Source organism: Acipenser ruthenus, chromosome 1 (assembly GCF_902713425.1).
Source record: "Acipenser ruthenus chromosome 1, fAciRut3.2 maternal haplotype, whole genome shotgun sequence".
NCBI lineage: Eukaryota > Metazoa > Chordata > Actinopteri > Acipenseriformes > Acipenseridae > Acipenser > Acipenser ruthenus.
Window position 1 is genome coordinate 44869718 of NC_081189.1, and position 21100 is coordinate 44890817.

The following is a 21100-nucleotide window of genomic DNA, read 5'->3' on the forward strand; positions in this document are numbered from 1 at the left end:
TACCGGTATTGCTGTAAAGTACTTACCGGTATTTGTCATTAATTGGTTGATACACTGATTTTAAACTTGGGGATAACTAATTTAATATTGCTGTAAAGTATTTATTTGCCATTGATTTGCTAATTTTAAATTCGGATTTAACTAACTATTGTTGTGCTGGACTGATTGCCTGGTCATGTGTTGCTGCTGGACTTATAGTACAGTTACTATAGTTACTTACAAATCCATATTCTAAGTCCCAGCACCAGCAGTAGTTGAGAAATCGGACAAACAAAGCCCGCAGGAAGTCTCCAACCAACAGTGTGATATAAGTTGTCACTGTATCAGAAACAGTTAGCCGCACAAATTCCTGTGAACATAATTACATTGGTGAATTCTGACAACAAAATAAAACAGAAGAAGCAGAAGGTTTGGTTTTATTAAGGTTGGAGTTTATTCGTATAACAATGGTTGGCATTTATTAGTATAATAATAATGACTGTGTTATTAGTGCAACACAGTTGATCTACACAGTGGTGGATCTAAATACCACTGACTTTTAAATATATTTAAAATCAATTTGCATACCTGTCATTTTCCTTGAAGAGTAAAAAATACACTAAAAGACGTGCTGTTAGAGATGGTTATCAGCAGTCCCATTGTTTAAATGGTTTAAACACTGACGGTATTAAGATCTGCCACCGTTTGAATAGACGACATGTGTTTAATGTGTAGCCTAATAAAAGCAAGTATAAGCAATAAGTCTTTCAAAAACATTTTCTGACCCCAATATAACACAATTCCCACTAGTCTTTTTTTTTCTGTGTTTAGAATTTTAATTTTTTGTTATCCTGCACAGTAAGTTTGATGGAAGGTTTTTATATTTCCCTCCTTTTCCTCTCCTGCATGATTAACCCTTACCCACATCAAGTGGGGTCCTATAACCTGTAACACAACTAATACTGTACCAAACATATGGCATATTTTGCCTGTATGTATAAGTCAAAGTAGTGCAAGACATCATTTTAAAATTCATTTCTCACTCTAGAAATGTTATCACGGTTTCCCTTTTCTTCAGTTGGTTTATACTTTATAATACAGTTTGGTATCTGCAAAGTATTTCACAGACAATGGTAGAGACGACAGTTCCTGCAATTTCCTGGTACCTACTATAATCACTTCATCTGTTGCAGTTCAAACTCACTCAAATGGTTTACAAACAATCAGATCATGTGACCTACAATTGCATATCCTGAACTAACATCTAAAACAATTGTAGAACCAAAAGATATTGGATTTGGTTGGCAGGACTTTAAGTTATCGTATGAAGTTGTTTACACTAATCAAAACCATACCTAGAGTACAACAATATACTATTACCTGTCCAACCATAGTCTCCCAGCATGGTCCTCTAGGCACATCAGCAGGGTCCACTTCTAGTGGGGGAGCTGTAGCATTTTCTGCCACAGTTCCATTGTAAAGGCTGGCCTCCCATATTGTCATATTGATCTTGACTATCGCCTCCTCTTCCAGCTGCAACAAATAAGACTTATAATGAATTACAGAATAGATTTTGTGAGATTTATACAACGCGTATGAGAATACATTTTCAAAGATAAACCATCTTATTTGTGCTCAGCAAAAAATAACATATGTTATGCACACCACTGCAGAAAAATAACACGTGTTATGTGCGTTGGCAAAAAAATAACATCTGTTGTGCCATGAAAAACAAAAAATAACATCTGTTATGCCTGTCGGAGTAAGTTTTGCTCCTTCTGTATCTAATTTGACTATTTCAGTTTAACAAGTACTGTTGTTATTTTTTTTAAACTCTGCATGAAAAGTGAAACATTTACAAAGATGTGTCATTCATTTCTAACATTTTAAGCCCGATCAATACCCTTACAATACATATATAAACCATCAAAATGAAAATAGGGAAGTAATTGAGTCAATTTGAGAATGACACCAGATGAACGAGGAAGAGGAACCAGTAAATAGTACAGCTCAGAAAGCAGACAGCACACAGTGAGGCAGAGCAACTAGACAAAGAAAGAAATATCTATTTATTTATAATTTGGGCCTGCAAATCCATCACTTCGTACAGGACATGATGCTTTTTTCTTCAACTGCTGCAGCTCAACTGAGCTTGAAAAATATACCATTCCCACAACTCCTGTCCCTGGGAAACAAAGAGACAATGAAATAGAAGTTCCTTCAGTCATACAACCAATAGTAAGACAATGAGGTACCAATAGATCACTGCAGACTGTGGAAAGACACAACATAGTCCCAATTTAAACTGAAGAAATAACAAAAAAATAAGAATAAAAAAATAAATACATTAAGCTACTCGATAGAAGCGTTGTAAAAATATAATAGGCCAAGGCCCAACTGAAAATATTGAATTTATTTGTAGTTGTTAGCCTTTGTTAGACATTTTCTACCTGGGTGAAGAGGCCAAGACTAACTGGTAAAATAAATATGATATGTTCAGTTCGGTCACATGGCATATCCTATATATATATATGGGATAATAAACAGAAAAAAAAAAAAACATTATGAAAAAGTTAGAAGGTATAAAATAATTTAATTAAGTGCAAGTTCTACTGTACATAAAGCCAGTAAAGCAGGCTGACTCAAAGCGTTCCTGTGGTTTCGGTACAGTATGCTAATTCTTACCTTCAGATTTATTTCATCAAGGAGAGCAATGATGAATGTGTACAGATTGCCCAGAAACAGAGCAAAGATGCGTCCCAGCTGCCATTGAAGAGCGATTCGAGGGTGATAGTTCTCCAACGCGCTGATGACATCGAACAACATCGGACAGAACATTCCCAACAAGGACATCACCATGTTTACCTAGGAAATATGAAATAGATATTAGTTTTTTATATAATAAACACAATAGTTGATTGTAAGGCTGGAGATACACAAGCAATTTTTTCTTGGCAACTCAAATTGACAATAAAAATTGACCGTGTGTCACATTTTTGATTGGCAATCGAGTTGCTAGATAGACCACTGCTCTTATTTTCAGCAATTCAGTTGATAATTTTTCTACATGCCTGTGTGTGTTCAGCCAATGATACTGCATTTTCTATTCAACTGATTTTAATCTCCATTTTGTGGACGCATGAGGATACTTTGCAACTGATCAATCTTTCTATGTTAGACCACAATAAAAAAAGAGGAATAAAAGGAAATAGCAAATCTTTTTGGGAAATCACCAGCAGAGTTAAAAGAACCTCCAAACTCAGTATTTTGCTGGGAGAAGGAAAACATCTGAAAAGAAATTGGGGAGCTCAACAGATGACTTTCCATTAGTGTTTCTACGTCGACGTCTTTTCAATTTTTTTATAATTGCTGTAGCTGCTTCTGAAACATTTTTACTGCAAACAGGCACCATCTTAAATTGCTTAAAATAATTGTCAATTTCCCAGTGTGGCACATTTAGCCACAGCAAATCAGTTGTCATTATTTTATTTATTTATTTATTTTTTGTCAACAGCACTTTCAGGTTGGAAATTTGTGACAGGAAAACATTTTAAAAATACTTCCGGTTTTAGCCCGGTTGCACGCAGAATAACTAATATGAATATGACGTCCCCGAATACAGATACAAACAGTGCTGCCAGCTTTTTTCATTCCGTTTTGCGGGAGAGAATGATGCCAGGCGGGTTTTAGCAAAACGCTGCTTTTTTTAACATAAACAGTGGTTTGTCAAATAAGAAAGGATCTCTGCCATGATTGACACAATAAAACATAACATCAGAATCAGAGTAAGACCACACAGAGATACAGGCCCCTCCCCCTGCCCTGTCAAGTAATGATTTTTGGAATCGGGTCCGAACCGGGTATCTGCCATTAGAACCGTGTATTTTGAGTCCAATTCCGGTTCCCAAACTATTTAGAAAAACATGTCCGTATGTCAATGTATATTCGGCATGCCCCTAGTCTGTACCTTTGTATTTGTATGTGAAAAATAACTAATGCTTCGGTCCTGTAAATCTAACTCTAATCTAAATGGAATTTCCAACAAACCCTCCCTTTAAATTCAGAAATTTGTGCATGAGCAGTATAGGCGATATCTACTTTTTTCACAGTCTAGCAATTTCCTGTGACACCGCTATATGTGCATGTGGGTGTGTGTGTGTGTGTGTGAACCACTGAGCTACAGCATTACAAACACACTGCAAGACAATATGTAATTGTAAAAAAAGGAAAATTGCAATCTGTCACTTTAACAGTATGATTCCCTCTGTTGTTCTTTATCACTGAAGCTGTCATTTCATTTGATCATCAAGTGATAGTGATCCCAATACACACATCATAATGCTCTTCCCTAATTGGCTGATGAGAATACTATAAAGTCAGATTGATGTTGTACTGTGTATGAAGGTTTTCTTTTTCCTTGTTTAGGATGGAGAGGGGGATTGGTTGAGAGAGGGGGACCCACATACCAATCCTTTCCCAGGGCCCATGAATGCTCTCAGCAGCCCTGGTTTTACCTTAAAATGCAAATCCAAACTAATGTTCATTCAATATGGTTTGTGGATTCCAGGGAATGTCAATTTTTATGGAGTACAGGCATAACAAAATGACAATTTGTTCACAGGTTACCTTCCCCTTAAATATCACTCACTTCACTAAATGTGTATTTTAAAGTTGAAGGAAGCTAAAGTACAAATATTACAACTAGCCCTTCCCTCTAATTCATTGTAAAACATCCATTTACTTTGAGTACAAGCAATTGATGGGTTGTCAGTGGTTTAGACTCACTTCATTTCTCTCCCACCAACCATAGTCATCCAGCCCCTCCTGAGCAAACTTCTGAGACCTTCGCACTACGAAATAGATGAGGTACCCACTCCCACCAAGGCAGCAGAGCACTAGGAAGTTAGCAAGCACCCGCAGGAACCGGGTTAAATGGATGTTCTCTTCCTTACGATTTTCTTGCTCTTCTACAATAGATTCCTGTTGGGGGAACATGAGCAACATTTGGGGTTAGGGGTTTCAGACTTCCCTTTAGCATGTTTTTTTTTTTGTCAGCAGGTCTTAAACACAATGAAACCTGTTATAACGTGTTAATTACACAACAATTGTCATCAAAACAAGTAGGGATTATTGTTTTATAATGAAACGCAGGAGTGGTAGACGCTTTGCAAAGCAATTTGTCTGACTAAACCTAAAAATATGTTGAAATATTTACCAAAAGAATATGGATGGACCTACCGGACAGTTCCGTATACATTTTAGGTAAACATGTAACAAATTACATTACACCTATGAAAATAATATGACAATTTAATATAAAGATAAAAACATTTTAAACAATATTTTGCTTGTTTATTTTAGTTGTTTTAATGACAATTCATATTTGTAAAGATTAAACATTTTTTAAGTTCCTAAATTAGAAAATCGTTGTCATTGATTAGTACTTAGTAATTGTGTAGATGTGAGAAAACAAGGGAAAGCTTTGTTTCGTGTTGTTTAACTAACACACTTTTAAGAGGTTTCAATTAATACCTAATAACTTAAAACATTTTAAAGTGAATTATTTGGAGAATTTGAGCATATGCACACCCTAGTTTAAAGTGTAATAACCTTGTCATACTAGAAAGCAGCAGCACTGTAGGTTTTAGATTTCCATTTTCTGTGATAACTTACTACCAAGGGGCAGATATTTTATACCACATTTCCATGAACCACAGAACTCGCGAACATGCTCGAGTTGACCCTCCTCCACTGCTGTTTAAATTACTCAAGTTGGCTCCCAATTAGGTCGGGGAGCCCGAATTCTCTGGTCAGATTTCACTCCTCGGGCTGGCCTGAATTCTAAAGTCTGAATTCGGGCTAGGAGGAAATTACATCACTAAATGTCAATATCAAAAATTTTGTAGGGGGTGGGGACATTTTTTCTGGTATTAAATTCAGCAGCTTTGCTACCTTGGGGGATTTTGACTGTTTTTGAATTGGCATTTTTCTCTTATCACATTCACAAAGAAAAATGCAGTGCTGTTTTGCATTTATACTTTTAATTCCAAAAAGATTTGAATAAATGTTTACTTAATGAAAGCTGTCTGCTAAAACAGTATCTCATTTACAGTAACTCGTTATACCACCATTTACAATGTCACCGCAGCAACCTGGAGAACAACAAAAAAAGAAGGCCTTCTAATCGGTTAGACTAGCAAGCACTGGTAAAATCAGCTCCATTTTATACAGTGTAGAACTAATTCATTTTAACGTTTTGTTTTGTTTGTGGACTTTGCAATACTTGTACAGTGGGTGTCTTTAGTAATATCTACAATGTATTGACACTAAAAATCAACCATTCTGTTACAGACTTTCTAACAAGTCTGGCATAAACCATTTTGGTTGTTACTTAATTAAACCCTTGTAAAAATGCGAAAGAATATCTAGATGGATATATCTTTTATATCACTGACAATTTGGCTGTAATACCATCTGCAGCAAATGCACGTCTTGACCTTTTTCTTGCCCAACTCACGTGACAACTCAAGTAACTCAGAAAACCATGGAAACGCCACATTTTTCACCAACTCGAGTTGTCCATCAACTCAAGTTCTGGGACAATTCAGATCAATTCGAGCGCACTCGAGTTGGCTGTCCATGGAAAAAAGGTATAAGTAATTGAACTTTTCATCAGCAGTAAACACTGAAACACAGTTACTGAACAGGTTTTAACTTTGATTTAATACTTCTTAAACTGCATATTTTGTAGTAGTATCTACTGTACCTGCTTTTAAAATTGTACTAACAAATATAATCTTACAAAAATACTATTATCTGAATAAACACAGATACGCATACAGACTTTATTAAGCAGTAGAAGACATTTAGTCATGCTGGGTTAAAGACCTGATAATATTATCTAAGGGATTTTTAAAAACATTAAACCAAATTAAGCCAGAGTCTGGCAAATATAAAATGAATACAGGTACTGTATTCACTCCTTCTTGAACAGTAGTTAATTTGAATACATATTCACACCACAAGACAGTACTGTACATGCTTGAAATCTAAAAGTGCATAACTGATGCTGCCAGTGATGGAATGGTAATATGAAGTTCCTGGAAAACTTGGTTGTATTTCTGGAAGGAGTCACTAGTCAACACATCATATCCAAGCACCATAAAAACTCTGTGTGATTTTCATTCATGTCGCTTCTTTTTCAATTGGCCTCTCAGTCACGCGCGGCGAGGCCAAACAGTGAGACGGCCGTCTTTAGAGCCTGGAGGAAGGGCTACCCTCAGCCATGGATTCCCTAAGGTTTCCTCCTACTAGCGAGTAGGGTTTTTTCCTTACCTGAGTGCCAAGCAGTTCGTATTTAGTTTCTTCAGCGTGCGTGGCAGGCTGGAGAGGCCGGGTTCTCCCTCAGGGCATTTCATGCTCGGGGGGCGGGCCCATGTCTCAGCTGCTTACTTTTCATTCATCCTTTTCTTATTTCTGGGGGTAGGCGGCATTGCGCCACTGCAGTTGTTGCGTTAACCATTCATCATTTTCATTTTTCCAGTCATGGTTTGGTAGCTTTGTCTTTTGGGGGGAGGTGGCCCTACGAGCCACTTCCTATCTGCGGCACTACACTACATGATGTCACTGTGTTTTCACTAGTCTGCCAATATTGCGGATAGCTGTCAGCACCCACGGACAAGGTCCTCGGCCAAATTCATTATCATCATTAATTTGTCTATTCAATTGCAATTTAAATCATCCACATTGCAGATTCTTCATACCAAACTGATTTGATATTTTGTTTTACAGAGGATTTAAGCAAATCAAAATTCCTGGAGGCCAAACATCCTCCTATTTAACCACACACTTAGGAGATACATCAACTCAACAGTTACCTTAAAACTTGTGGTAATAGAAGCAAATTTGTTGTCAGCTGTTTCAGGATTCCCGATTAGGTAATCCCAGCTGGTGAACATTTTCCAGCTGAAGGTAAAGCTTGTGTCATCTCCACCACCCTCTTCATTTGCATTACTTGCCATTCTGTGAACAACAACAACAACAACAACAATACAGGTCTGTTCTGTCTAATAGAAAATTAAGAATGTGCTTAAACTTCAGAGGTTAAAAATTGGTGTGAGGGTGAGTGGTCCCCTGTCATGTGACAGGCACATTTTGGCAGGAACAGGGCTGTCCTGCAAGTATGAATGTTTTTTCAAACTGGCCACCTGTATAAAAAGAGAGACACATGTGTTCTTAATGGCTCTGAAACCTAGAGCTGTTTTTGTTAAAGCCTATAACAGACCACTTTTGTTTACATTTGTTTATATTGATTTCTGTTTATTTTGTTAACAATAAAATATTTCAGTCTCCTGCAGGCTTCTATTTCCTTTGCAATCATCTCACATCTGTTATGTGAGTCTGTTATTATGTCATTTTTGTGAGATCCAGTAAGAAATACTTACGTTCTTATAACCACCATGAAGCTATAGGCAATTGTTCCAACTCCTGTCATAAAGTAGGACAAAGGCATACGAAACTTAAGCCATCCCACAGCACGCTGGTTGTTGTAATAGCCATAGAACAGAACAGAGTACTGTGAAAAACCCTTAAAGACAAAAAACAGCACATTCTGTATCATTTAGTTGATAACAATGATTTAAGTCAAAAATTGGAATTCCTACCTGTGGAAGGGTGGGGGTATTCACTGACACGGGAGACAGAGGATTTTATTTGGAAACACTGCACAGGTGCCCAGATTTATTTCTTTTTCTTATTAATTGTTTTATTTAATTTAGCCCACAGAGGGCGCTGTTGTCCGTGGTCTGGATACTGCCGACAGTAAACCAGGACCACGGGGTTACCAACACAGGTATCTAACTCCGTGCACCTTCAAGTGCTCAAAAGTAATAATGAAAACAGAAGGCGAAAAAAAAGGGAAAATAAAACACAGTAATAAAACTACAAACAAAAGTGCTGCTTATGCAGTGCCCCCACTGCCGCTAAGCCGGTCAGCACGGGTCTCCGTCCTACACTCAGTTGTTCCTATACACTGGGGTTGGCCAGGGTTCCCCGTATATCTACACACGTCCCCTCTTTTACTTTGTAAATTATTTTTACGGAAGGCTGTCCCCTCAGTCGGGCTCGTCTGCTCCTTGTTTCATGCCGGACTCCTCTGCCAGCGACACTGTATTTCCCCCAACACGGCCACTCGAGCGCATAACCAAGCCAGTTCTTATGGGCCGAGCAGTCTCCCAAGGTCCGCCCCCCAGCCACTCAGAGAGAGGGAAAGCACACACACCCTCTTCCCCACCTCTCCGTGTCATCGCCATGACCGACAGGCGGATCCCATGAGACTGCTGCCCTCTACCTGCAGTAATACGAATGTGCCAGACAGTCAGTCCAGATCTCCCCTGTTACACTGCCCAATTCCTGTGGACTCAAATACAGCAATATGCATAAAAGTAGATCCCTAACCCAGTTCTAACATGCCCCTTTCACACTGGTGCTCCTGGCTGCCCGGGTAATAATTCTGCCTAGTGTGAAACCACATACCCAGGTTGACCCGGGTCGGCACGCTTTGACAATGGTCGAGCAAGACAAAATGCATGAAGTAAGTGGACGACGTAACAAAGGGACACAACTGAGTGATTGTTTCACTTCCGCAAGGAACATTTCTTATTCTGTTTAGTCATATTTTACAGCAGGGATGAAGAAACATTTGCTCTAATCAACATTAAGGCTGATGATTTAATCCAGAGAAGTTTGGATGAAAGCGTCTGTAACAAGCTGCTTCCAGGGCATTGCTACACACGTTGTGTATTTACTTCTGTCACCCAGGTCAACCCTACTTCTTCAAAAAGCAGTGTGACATTGCATAGCCGACCCACATGCAAGTGTGAAAGCGGCTCTGGTCACTATAAAAGTACTATATGTCTTCAAACAGGAATACTAAAATGATTGTAGTATAGATTTGATTTTGTTTTAGTTCAGATCACATGATGCAGTTTTTCTCATATTGTCTACATCTAATAATAATAATAATAATAATAATAATAATAATAATAATAATAATAATAATATAATACACTCATATGTCTTTATTCTTAAGTTTAAAGACAATAAAACTGAATCTACTGTAGCACCCCCATATAAGGATAAGCAGTTACTCACCCCAAAATCCCATAAAATGGAAAAGTCCATAGCTGTGGCTTGTTCACTTTTAGGGACAGTTTTTCTTGGCATACTGCCATACGGCTTACCCATCAGTGCCTTCAATAGAAGAACATGAAACTTGCAAACAGTGGACTTTTAGGTGTATTTTAAATGTGTAGGAGGGTTTTAAAATCAGTTTTCCTGAACAGTGTTCTTTTACAAGCAAATATTTAACTATCATTCACCTGGCCCACAGGATGGCGCACCATGTGTTATATAACCAATAACACGCAAAAACAGCAAAACAGACTTAAACCTTGTCATGCTGGGGGGCGATTACATGTTTACTGTTACCAAAGAAAATAACTTTGCAATTAATACGATTGTATAGTGTACTGTGGGCACCAAAATCTCTTGATTTAATTTAAACCAATTCAATCATCAAGTACATATTTGTTTAAACAAACCCTTAAATATAATAAGAATAGTAACACAAAACAAATCTCCCTACCTCAGGCACCATGACAAGGCCAAATGTTAAACCAAACAAAACCATATTGATTCCATACATCCATCTCAAGAAAATGAAATAGGAGGCAACTGAGGAACCAAAATGACCTAGAGGAAAATGGTTCATTACTAATCAACAAGGAGACCTGCACATTTTAGGTAATGCTTCATTAAAAGTTGAATTCACCAAGGTTATCAGTCATTGACTTTCTTCTACAGCCCACGGTGGTATAAAAAGCAAGTCCTTTGCCTCTTGCTTTTCAATGCAGATTTGTTTGAAACCAAGAACAATATGTTTAAGTTTCCTGACATTGTTATTGTAGTAGGAATTAACGGGTTCTTTCTCTGTATTGGAAGGGGTTGATACTTTGGCTCACGATGCTTAATTTCTATACCTATTATTTAACTTTAGATAACATGTACTTCCATGAATAACTTAAATATTTCCTTTACTTAAATGTTTATAATCCTGGAAAATATTGTGCACTGTGCATGCAGTTCATACAGATAATAACTGCTATTAATATTTAAATAGTTTGTTTGCTTACTTTCTATCTCTTTTATTTTCATTTCCCATGGTATGCAGGCTGTTCTGAAATTCTCAAAATCACGTTGAAACTTCATCCATTTCTAAAACAAAGAAAAACATTCTTAAATTAATACAGAGTGACTGAGTGAAAATTATCCATTTTAGATTTGTTTATTTAAAAATATGATTTAATCGGTGAGCTAAAACATTATATATTAAAAGGAAACAAAGTAGTCAAAACATTGTACTGATAAAGTCCCAAATGTAAACATTGCTGTTGTGATTCCTAGTTTGCCCACCAGATGGAGTGCTAAGGTCAGAATATACAGTAATTACTACAAACCCTCCACTATTTCCCCGTCTGATCTGAGAAAGCTTACCTTTTGCATCATCACTTTGTATGCATAAAATTTTTTGCCTTTTCCCTTCCCAAGGGAACCTTCAAATTTATCCACAAATTCATGGGCTTCCCTAAAGAAAATGTCATGATGAGAAATTATATGAGATTCACTGTGCAATAACTGTACTGTTATTCGGAACAGCAAAACCGAGGACCAGTTAGACCTTCCAGAAATAAAAGTGGTCTTCATAATCAGATGATCTCTGTATACAGGTGGTTAAAGGGGTAACAACCAAGGTAGTAAACATTTTCTTTCTTATTGGCTGTATATTTCAGACTTTTTTTTTTTACTTTGTCTCAGGTAAGGCAGTATGCACTGTAAACAAAGTGAATGTGTTGCAGCAGAACACATGGACTTCATCCAAGTCAAAGTAAAAATAAAGTCTAATAAAGTCTGGGAAACTCAATTAAATTTACATTAAAATAATAAAAGGAGAACATTGCTACTGAAAGGAAAGACATTTTCTTTAAAGTCTTACACAACGATCATTGAGACACCTATTCATTTTACAAAACTAGAACCAAACAAGTAATATAATCCAAGTTCTCTCAAGCACTCTCAAGGTGTTTGTTTCTCATTTTGTAAAACTGAGATGATTTTTTAAGTTAATTAAAGAATGGAGGAAACACTTTTAAAATGTTGCTCCAAGTATCAGATAACTTTTTCATGTGGTCCATTCATATGAACAGTGGTTTTGAGTGAAACAGATTATAAACGCATTTTAGTATTAAATACATTACACTGTAATGTATATTTTGATGATTCTTTGTTTTTTGTGTGTCTAAAGTATAGTCTAAAACAAAAACATGTGTTTATAATCTGTTCTATAAAATGTATGTTTAGTTCTTGAACATTTGGTTTGACAGTGTTGACAGGCAGATGGATAGATTCTCATTGCACAACAGACTTAAATCCCATACTTGAGAGTTGTCAGCTTGCGTTTCATTTGCCATGGTTGGTTTCTCAAGGTAGCAATCAATTTCTTTTTCTCTTCAACAGCTTCCTTTAACTTAGCGACTTCCTCTTCAGTAAGGACTTCTTCTTCTTCTTCAGAGGAATCACCTGAGTCAGAACTGAAACAAGAGACACAGAGGTCTTTTTAATGATCCAAACAGCGGGACATCTTAATATTGATCTTAAACCTGCTCTTTGCAGACCTCATTCCACTGGATGTTCTCCATATTTAGGGAAGTTAATAAGGGGGTTATGTAATCAATACATCTAATGAAAAACGCAAGTGTTTATAGTATAAAGTTAAAGGGTAGTGTTCATTTAGAACATTAAAAAAGATTCCAAAAATGTGAGATAGTGAGGGCCAACTGACAGCTAAGGCCAAAAGCTTTGTAGCACCCTATAGAATTACCAAATTTTGCTTCATAAAATCAAAAAGATTTACATTTACATAGTGAATTACATACCACTTTCTAGTTTTCCACATACTTAATGAAAAATCCTAAAATTCTAGGTGATGCAAAACCTTTGGCCATAGCTGTACAGTTACAGGCTCAAAGTGAGGCATATTTTCAAAACATTGACTCTAGTTTTTAATTAACTGTTGTTAATATTGAAAAACTAGAACCAAATGATTAAAGGTTGCCTAAGCACACAATTGTTTCTCATTGAGTATCATTAACTTGGATTTATCTGTTTAAAAAAAAATATGAGTTACATAAACACTTGATTAAACCTTTTGAAATAAACACAGTATTTCTCATGAAGCAACACTTCTTGTGATAAACTGTGTGTACGGTATAGTTCATAGGGATTTGTGACAGAAATACAATGAGTCTTGGTTGTAAATCTCCCTCCTGACCTGTGAGGGCGCTAAGCAGCGAGAACAGATATTCATGTTTATTATTTGGGACTGTAACCCTATTGTTATTTACTCCGTGCTCTACACATTGTTGTGTATTGCCAGGGATTATTATTTGGTCACCAGACCAGGATATAAAAATAAAAACTGTTCCAAACCGGATTATAAATCTCTGTGTGTTTCATTACTGCACTGCATCACCCCTGCACCTGCACGTACCACTTACCACTTTGCCACAGGATTATATTTAAATATTGGACCTTTTGAACAGAAAAAAACAAAGTTGAAAACAATCCTTTAAACATTCTAGAATCTCATTTCAAGGGGTCACACTCAGGTGCTTGTGGGACCTCAAAGTAATCACGATATATTTGATACCAATGTGAAAAAAAAAAAAAAACACACATTCTAGTTGCTGGTTTATTGAAGCTTATTTCCTTACTTTGATCAGGAATTTTTGTAACACTTTTTCTTTTTTCCACCTGTAACAAAAGCTAATACATAGAACACCAGAGCTATATTATACAATTTAAAAGCAGTGAAAACAGGAAGGTAATTAATATTATCAAACTGTTACCTTGAATCAGCTTTCTTCTTGTTTTTATTATCATTTTTGTCATTCTTCCCATTTCCATTTCTGTCATTCTTTCCCCCTTTCTTGTTTTTTTTGTCATCACTGTCATCTTGTTTCCTTCCATTCTGGCCTTTCTTCTTTTTCTTTGAATCTTTCTCCTCCTCTTCTTCCTCCTCCTCAGATTCCTGTTTTTTTCTGGATTTTTCATTCCTCCTGTTCTTTTTATTCTTGGGCATTTCTTCATCAGGTTCATCGTCCTCATCTTTCTGAGCTTTTCTATTGCCACCTCTCACATTTCTCTTCCTGCCTCTCCCTTTTCCCTGGTCCTCTTCTGAATCTTGCTTCCCACCCCTTTTCCTTGGGTTTCCTCCAGTCTGTTTGCTTGGCTTTTTCTCCTCTTCGTCTGAATCATTCTTAGCATCTTAAACATTAAAAATACAAAAAAACAAATTCAGAAAACCTATTTACAGTTTGAAGTAACTTGTAAAATGGATTGCATAACTGACACATGCGTAGAGTAAATGCTTTGACTTCTGACATGTTCTGAATTATTATGTGTGATCTTTTTGGTTATATGTTTTGTTGATTGTATTTTACAATTTTATCTTGGATGTATTTCCCTTACAAATAAAAAAGGTTTAAAAAACGAAGGTTACACTACATTAAGGTTATGTTATTGGCTTTTATAGGGTGTCTGGTTTCAAAATCACATTTTGCAAACCTAAATAAATGGTTATGTTGACTGATGACTGATGATTATTTTTCACTTGGTGTGATGACGTCATGATCATTGTCTTCACTAAAGAAAAATCAGCAACAAATAAAAAATGTATTTATGTATAACAATGTGTTTAATGTGATTCTAGTGTGCATGGGTGAAAACTTGCATGGGTAACCACAACACCTTCCTCTGGTTCGATCGCATTAATAGAGGTCAGGGAGTCATTATGCTTTAATTTCAAGGATAATACTTTTGTTTAGTGTGGTGCCCTTTCCAGCTCTAATATTTGCCCTTTCTAGATCATTAATATGTTTATTCCGAGTGGAGTTTAAATATGAAGAGAAGGCAGTACAGTTACCTCTCAAAAAACATTTAGTAGCCTCCCACCACGTCTGTGGATTCTCAGAGGAATCAGCAGAGGAATTGAAATGCCACCTTGTGTCACGCATGACTTCATGAATGGGAATAAGATTACAGTGCACTGGGGAATGGTCCGATAGAACAATTGGAAAGATGCCAGGTTTCATCAATCAATGAGTCCCAGAGATACAAAAATGTAATCAATTCGAGAATAAGACTTGTGTATGGCAGAATTCTTTTTTAAATCACTTACATTGTTGTTTCGTCTACTATATTTAAATAATTTATAAAGTTACATAGAGCCTCGGATGAAATAGACTTATTCAAATTGGGGCTCATTACTGCGTTGAAATCACATCAGTATTCCGAAAAACCCAACATAGCATCAGCAATCCCTCATAAAAAATGAATGTCATATTCATTAGGGGCATAAACTGACCCCAAAACTATTTTAGCATTATTTAACATGGTCAATAAATATACAAATCGACCCAAGTCCTCACCCCAGACCCTTCAATAGATAACTGCAGTTTTATATCGATAAGGATAAGTACACCCTTGGTTTTGTTTGTAGCACAGGAATGGGCTGCAATCATAAAACAAAAACAAAAAAAAATACTTTGAAAACAGTGGACATCACAAGATTTAAGCTGTGTTTAGTGGAAAAAAATGATATAAATACTAATTTGCAATGCAACAAGTGAAGGCATTTTGTACGTTTGATGGGATAATTCAATACCAGCATGTTCCAGGACCCAATAATAATATCTGTCATTATAATGGCTGAAATGAGACAGCAAGAGACCTTTCCCCCTCTGCAACACAAAACATTAAAAAACAACTAATACAAAACACAAACTGCAGATGGATTTCAACATTGAAAGCCCCCATGTTTTGGAAAAACTCAAAACTCTTTAAAGTCATGACTTTCTAACAGTAATGCATATCCAAGCTCAGACTTTGCACTATACACAGTCAACCCCGGAGCCAAAAGATAATAATTGGTCTGGTTTAACCAAAGTATGTATAATTTGATTTTGTCTTATAGCAATAACCTTGGTTAACATTTTATAATCTACATTCAGTAGAGAAATTGGCCTGTAATTTCCACATTAAATAATGTCTCTTCCGGGTTTTGGTATAAGTGTTATTATTGCACTATTCGTGCTAGTGGGTAATATGCCTCTATCCCATTGTAAATCTCACACAGGACTGGGGTAAGAATGTCTCGGAACCACTTGTAAAATTCACTAGGCAGACAGTCTTCCCCTGGCGCCTTCCCTGTTCACATTGATTTAATTGCCTCTGTACTCTCTTCTGTTATTTTTGTTCAAAAATATCTCTTTGTTCTACATTAAGTTTTGGTAATTCAATCTGGGAAAATAAATTATTATAATCTAGAGTTCCTGCTTTTTATTCTGATTGATATAATTAACCAATAGTGCCTGTCGATGATGGCGATACCATGTGATAGTTGTCCGCGGCGGGAGTTATGCGTCCCGAGCCGAAGGCGAGGGCGCTAACGAAATTCAAGGTCAACTATCACACAGTAGAGCCTCATCGAGAAGGCACTATCATTAGAAAACTATTGTTACCATTGTTTTCTGAATGGGTTGTTATTAGAGCGTCATTTGAGTTGACAGGGAGTGGATTGGCTGGTGCGATAGTGACAGGAACATGATTCACTGTTTGATTGGTTGGTTTTAAGTCCTGTTTGGAGGATCCAGCCAAGGATAGTATTGTAGACCAATTATGTTTTTGCTGAACATTTGCTGTCCAGTAGCTGTGAGTTGAGCTTTCATTACAGTCCTGTTACAGACATGATTTCTCTTGTCTCCAGACCAGAGTCAGATAGAAGTTGAACAGCCTTATGCTCTCACACAGTGATTTGTGTACCTTTTGGTGAGATTGACTTTTTCACTGAAGTTTAGCTGTAAGCAGGAATGTAGTTTTAAAAAAGCTGGCATACACACAGATTGATTTTAAATTTCATTCACAGTTGGTGCTGAGACTTTCCAGTGGCTATCTACCGTTTATTAGAGCCCACTAGAGCTGGAAGCTGATTGGCTGACAGTACTGAATAATTTTCTAATGTATGGTAGTATTCCTTAAAGGTGCTATTAATAGACTTGGTGTCTGTATGTGGATGATTTTACCACATTCAGCCAGAGCTACGGATTATGTATCGTATTTAAATGCCATCTACAATATGTTATTATTAAGCTTTTTTTTAAAGGACTTGTTAGAGTTTTAATGTTATACAACAAAAACATAAAACTTCTTGTAAAGTCAATTGCTTTTAGATTACGCATCATAAAAGGTCTATATAAATAAAATAATCATTTTTTCTAGTGACTGCTGTTGAAGTTTTGGGGTGCTTTCAAACGGGAATATACTACATGCTACTCACTGGGGGTCTCATATAACATCTTGAATAGACAGTATTTAATTTATATGCATCACGACAGAACCTTTCGAAAACAGCCATTTATATTTCTCTTTTTATTCCAGATATTGTTGTTTACTCCAACAATCAGGTTAATCAACATAATTAATACTTGCGGGGGAGTTTTTTTGCTCTTGTCCAGATATTGAAGATCCTAGCTGATGAGAAGTTTGCTGATTTAGTTTGGGCTTACTGCCGACTTCTTCTTGTAGGTCTGATGTTATTGTGTTGTCCAAACTGTCGGAATCATCATTCAGTGATTGCTCAGTCTTAAGGTCCTTTCACACCAAGCGTGTCACGTCAGTGACAATACTGTGCATCTTATGTAGGCTTTCACACCGGTCACTTAGTGTAAAACAGACAGTGTCTTAAATTAACCGTCTTCCTATTTTTCTGTGCGGGTCTGGCATAAATGTACTTATTTAACCAATATATAATGGTTTAGTAAGTACATGTATATACACTGCTGTGCAAAAGTCTTAGACATGTTGCGTTTTTCTACTGCATTATGAGCATCAACAATTTACTCAAAGCCTCCACTAGTGTTTTCTACTACTATAACAACCTTTACTTTCACAAAGAAGGAAAAACATTGAGTGAAATAGTTTGCATCACTTGAATTGACAACAGAACTGGCAGAAGGCCTAGGTGTTGTTTTCCATCAAATCAACGGGTTGTTATAATTGTATAAAACACTAGTGGAGGCTCAGGCAACCTCCGGCCTGCACTGTGAAGTGGCCGAGAGAATTCTAAAGAGAGTCTGAGTGAGAACGAGAAAGAAAGAGTGGATGATAGGGAAAGGAAGGGTGCTAAAGACAATTAGTAGTATTTTGAGTTCTTTTATTTTATTTTTGGCGTGAACCCGGCCCAAACAGGGATTCGTTGTTTCAAAGGATTTCCTGAAATATCTATCTATCTATCTATCTATCTATCTATCTATCTATATATATATATATATATATATATATATATATATATATAAGGAGGGAGAGAGAGAGAGAGAGAGAGAGAGAGAGAGAGAGAGAAATGTGAATACCACATATAAACATCAGCATGGAAAATAATTGTTTTTATTACCATGTTTAAAATTAAACAGTATATATTTTGTCTCCAATAATAAGAACGAGACGTTTGTGGATGGTTGTTTCTGAGTAGCCTGCTACAGCACAGCCCTTTTAAAAAGTATAAAAACAAACCAGTGACTCACAGCACACAGGCACCTCTACAGTGTCCAAGAAACAGGGATCAGAACGCTTATTACAGTCTGCAGGAAATTAAAACAAATATTCAACGGAAATCTGAAGTATTTTGTTAGCAATGTTTAGTTTTGGTGAAACTGAGTATTTTCAACAGACTATTTGGGTACACTGTATTGTGTGAAAAAAGGTTTCAAGCCCACTTTTATGTTTACAAAATAAATTAGCAAGCACTGTGTGTAAGTTAAGATCACAACCGTGAGTTTACAGTAACATACGATCTGTGTTCAGAATTTCAACAGCTGATTAGCAGGTAGAAAGCGTTCGAACAGTTTTATAATGAATTATAAAATCAAGTAATTGTTGTGCATGTATGTCCGTGTGTCAAATGGGAAGGCACTTAACTTTCAACAGTGAAGGCCAATCTGACAAACAGTAAACAAAAGACCAATCAAATCTATTGGTTTAAAAGGTAGAACAGACACAAAATATCCAGGCAATTATAAAAAAAATACTGGAAAATTATGTTAAGGAAAGCATAGCTTTGTAGTCCAACAGGCACTGTAATATAAGTTTAACAAGTATTTTAGGCTGCATTTTCAAAGGATGTAGGGATAATATCAGTGTCTTATGTGCAAAATAAAACACCAAAGAGAAGTATGTTGTGTGTGCAGTTTTTTTTATCAATCTGGCATTGACAAAAATATATTCTTTGTCTAAAATTCTTTGTCTGCCTTAGTTTTGTTCCTCATCGTTCATTATAGCAGCAATTATTATTATTATATATTTCTTAGCAGATGCCCTTATCCAGGGTCCTGTGGCATATGAGGGAATCCACTTTTGTCCCTTGCAGTATCAGTTGCCTGTTACTATATCTAAGCAGGTAAATATCAGTTTCCTAATCGAGTCATTACTGTTATACGATCTGCGCTCTTTCTCAAAAAAGGGATCCACTTTGGCAGCATGGTCTTTAAAAATCAGATTGGGCCTGAACCTTCACATTAAGTCACCAGCCGTAGGTTGTTTCTTCGGCTCTCTCGTTTTGTAATTGTTCAATCCGTTGCTTGTAGAGTGTTAACTGGTGTTATACGTCCCCATGTGTTCCTACAACTGTTTAAATAACGTACCTGTAATTTTTATTTTCATTGTTAACATCCTGACAACTTTTTACACTTATAACTTTAAAGTCTGTTTTAAAGCTTTTTTCAAAATGTCTGCTCTAGTGTACTGCGGTTTGAGATCTGTCCTCTAAATCACTGCAAGAAGAGCAAAGAGTGCTTTGGCTTTTCTGTTCCATACCACATCATGGATTGTTATGGCTGTGTTACTTGTTTGACAATGTAGGCAATATTCCTTAGACTATCAGTCACTAGAGCGGCCATTTTGAAAAGAGCTTTGAAACAGACTATAAAGTTATAAGTGTAAAAAATTATCAGGCTGTTAACAATGAAAAGAGTAATGCATGGGGATGTGTAACGCTATATTTTTCAGAACCCCGCTACTAACTCTTTAAATGTTCTTTAAAATAATAAATAAAAAAGATGAGAAAGTCAATTAGGACAGCTTTCCCTTTTGGCTTTAACAGACGTATCAAGATGAGAAAATGGGGAAATGGAAGACTTACAAAAGTTACCCGAGACTGCTTTGGCAACAGTCCAGAAGGTACAGTAGGTGACAAGGTGCAAGTTCCTTGCTTTGTGTGGAGATAAAGTTTCCCTTGTCGTTACATTATGTTCTCAATTGCAGTGATGAGGGAAAGTGATTCATGGTGTTTAGGACATCAGATTTCATTGACAGCTATCTAATGGTCACCAGTGCAAAAAAAGATAGGGGTAAACCAGGAGTGTGGACTGGGTGGAATTAGGAGCTGTGAAAGGCACTAGGCCATTAGTTGTTTATGTTGCCTGTATCAGTTGTCTGGTACACACGCATAAAGAGTGGCAGCACATAAATGGAGGCGACATAAGTTGACGGAAAGTGAAAAACTCCAGTTATCGAAATTACGTTATGTTTAGAATTTGTTTTGCACCTCAATTCTAAAATGGTGGAAGAAAAGATATAGCGCACACTGAAAATGAAAACAGCAATCTTAACATTGTTATTTTACTTTAGTATACTGGTGATTCCAACATTTTATTCACGTCAAGTTAATTATAGCATGATTATTTTCTGTTATTTACCGTTTGGAGATGATTTTCCGCTATACTGTGTAATTCAGCGGATGTGCATAACTCTTTATTGCCTCAAACATGTGTGTGACGGGGTACTGCCCCGTCTTTATGATCATGGTTGGGACTGGCAGGGAGGGGGTTAAAATTCCTCCCTGCCAGGAAAACATGTGAGAATGTGGCTGGAGCCCTAATTGACTAATTAGCAATTATTGATTAATTGGGCTCCAGCCACAGGGGATAAAAGCCAGGGGAGAGGCCCTGGCTGG

At 36.7% G+C, this 21100-nt stretch overlaps 1 protein-coding gene across 1 annotated transcript in view; it reads right to left on the reverse strand.

The window, feature by feature from the left end:
- Positions 1-21100, reverse strand: part of tmc1 (transmembrane channel-like 1) — a 36249-nt gene that overhangs the window by 4219 nt on the left and 10930 nt on the right. Inside the window, exons 2-13 of the mRNA XM_034921917.2 lie at positions 13944-14361; positions 12474-12626; positions 11533-11623; positions 11172-11253; positions 10625-10731; positions 10132-10230; positions 8424-8566; positions 7857-8001; positions 4765-4959; positions 2665-2844; positions 1360-1512; positions 221-349 (exon numbers count right to left, since the gene is read on the reverse strand). Of these exons, the coding sequence (XP_034777808.2) occupies positions 221-349; positions 1360-1512; positions 2665-2844; positions 4765-4959; positions 7857-8001; positions 8424-8566; positions 10132-10230; positions 10625-10731; positions 11172-11253; positions 11533-11623; positions 12474-12626; positions 13944-14361 (1895 nt within the window). The remainder of the gene's footprint in view (positions 1-220; positions 350-1359; positions 1513-2664; positions 2845-4764; positions 4960-7856; positions 8002-8423; positions 8567-10131; positions 10231-10624; positions 10732-11171; positions 11254-11532; positions 11624-12473; positions 12627-13943; positions 14362-21100) is intronic.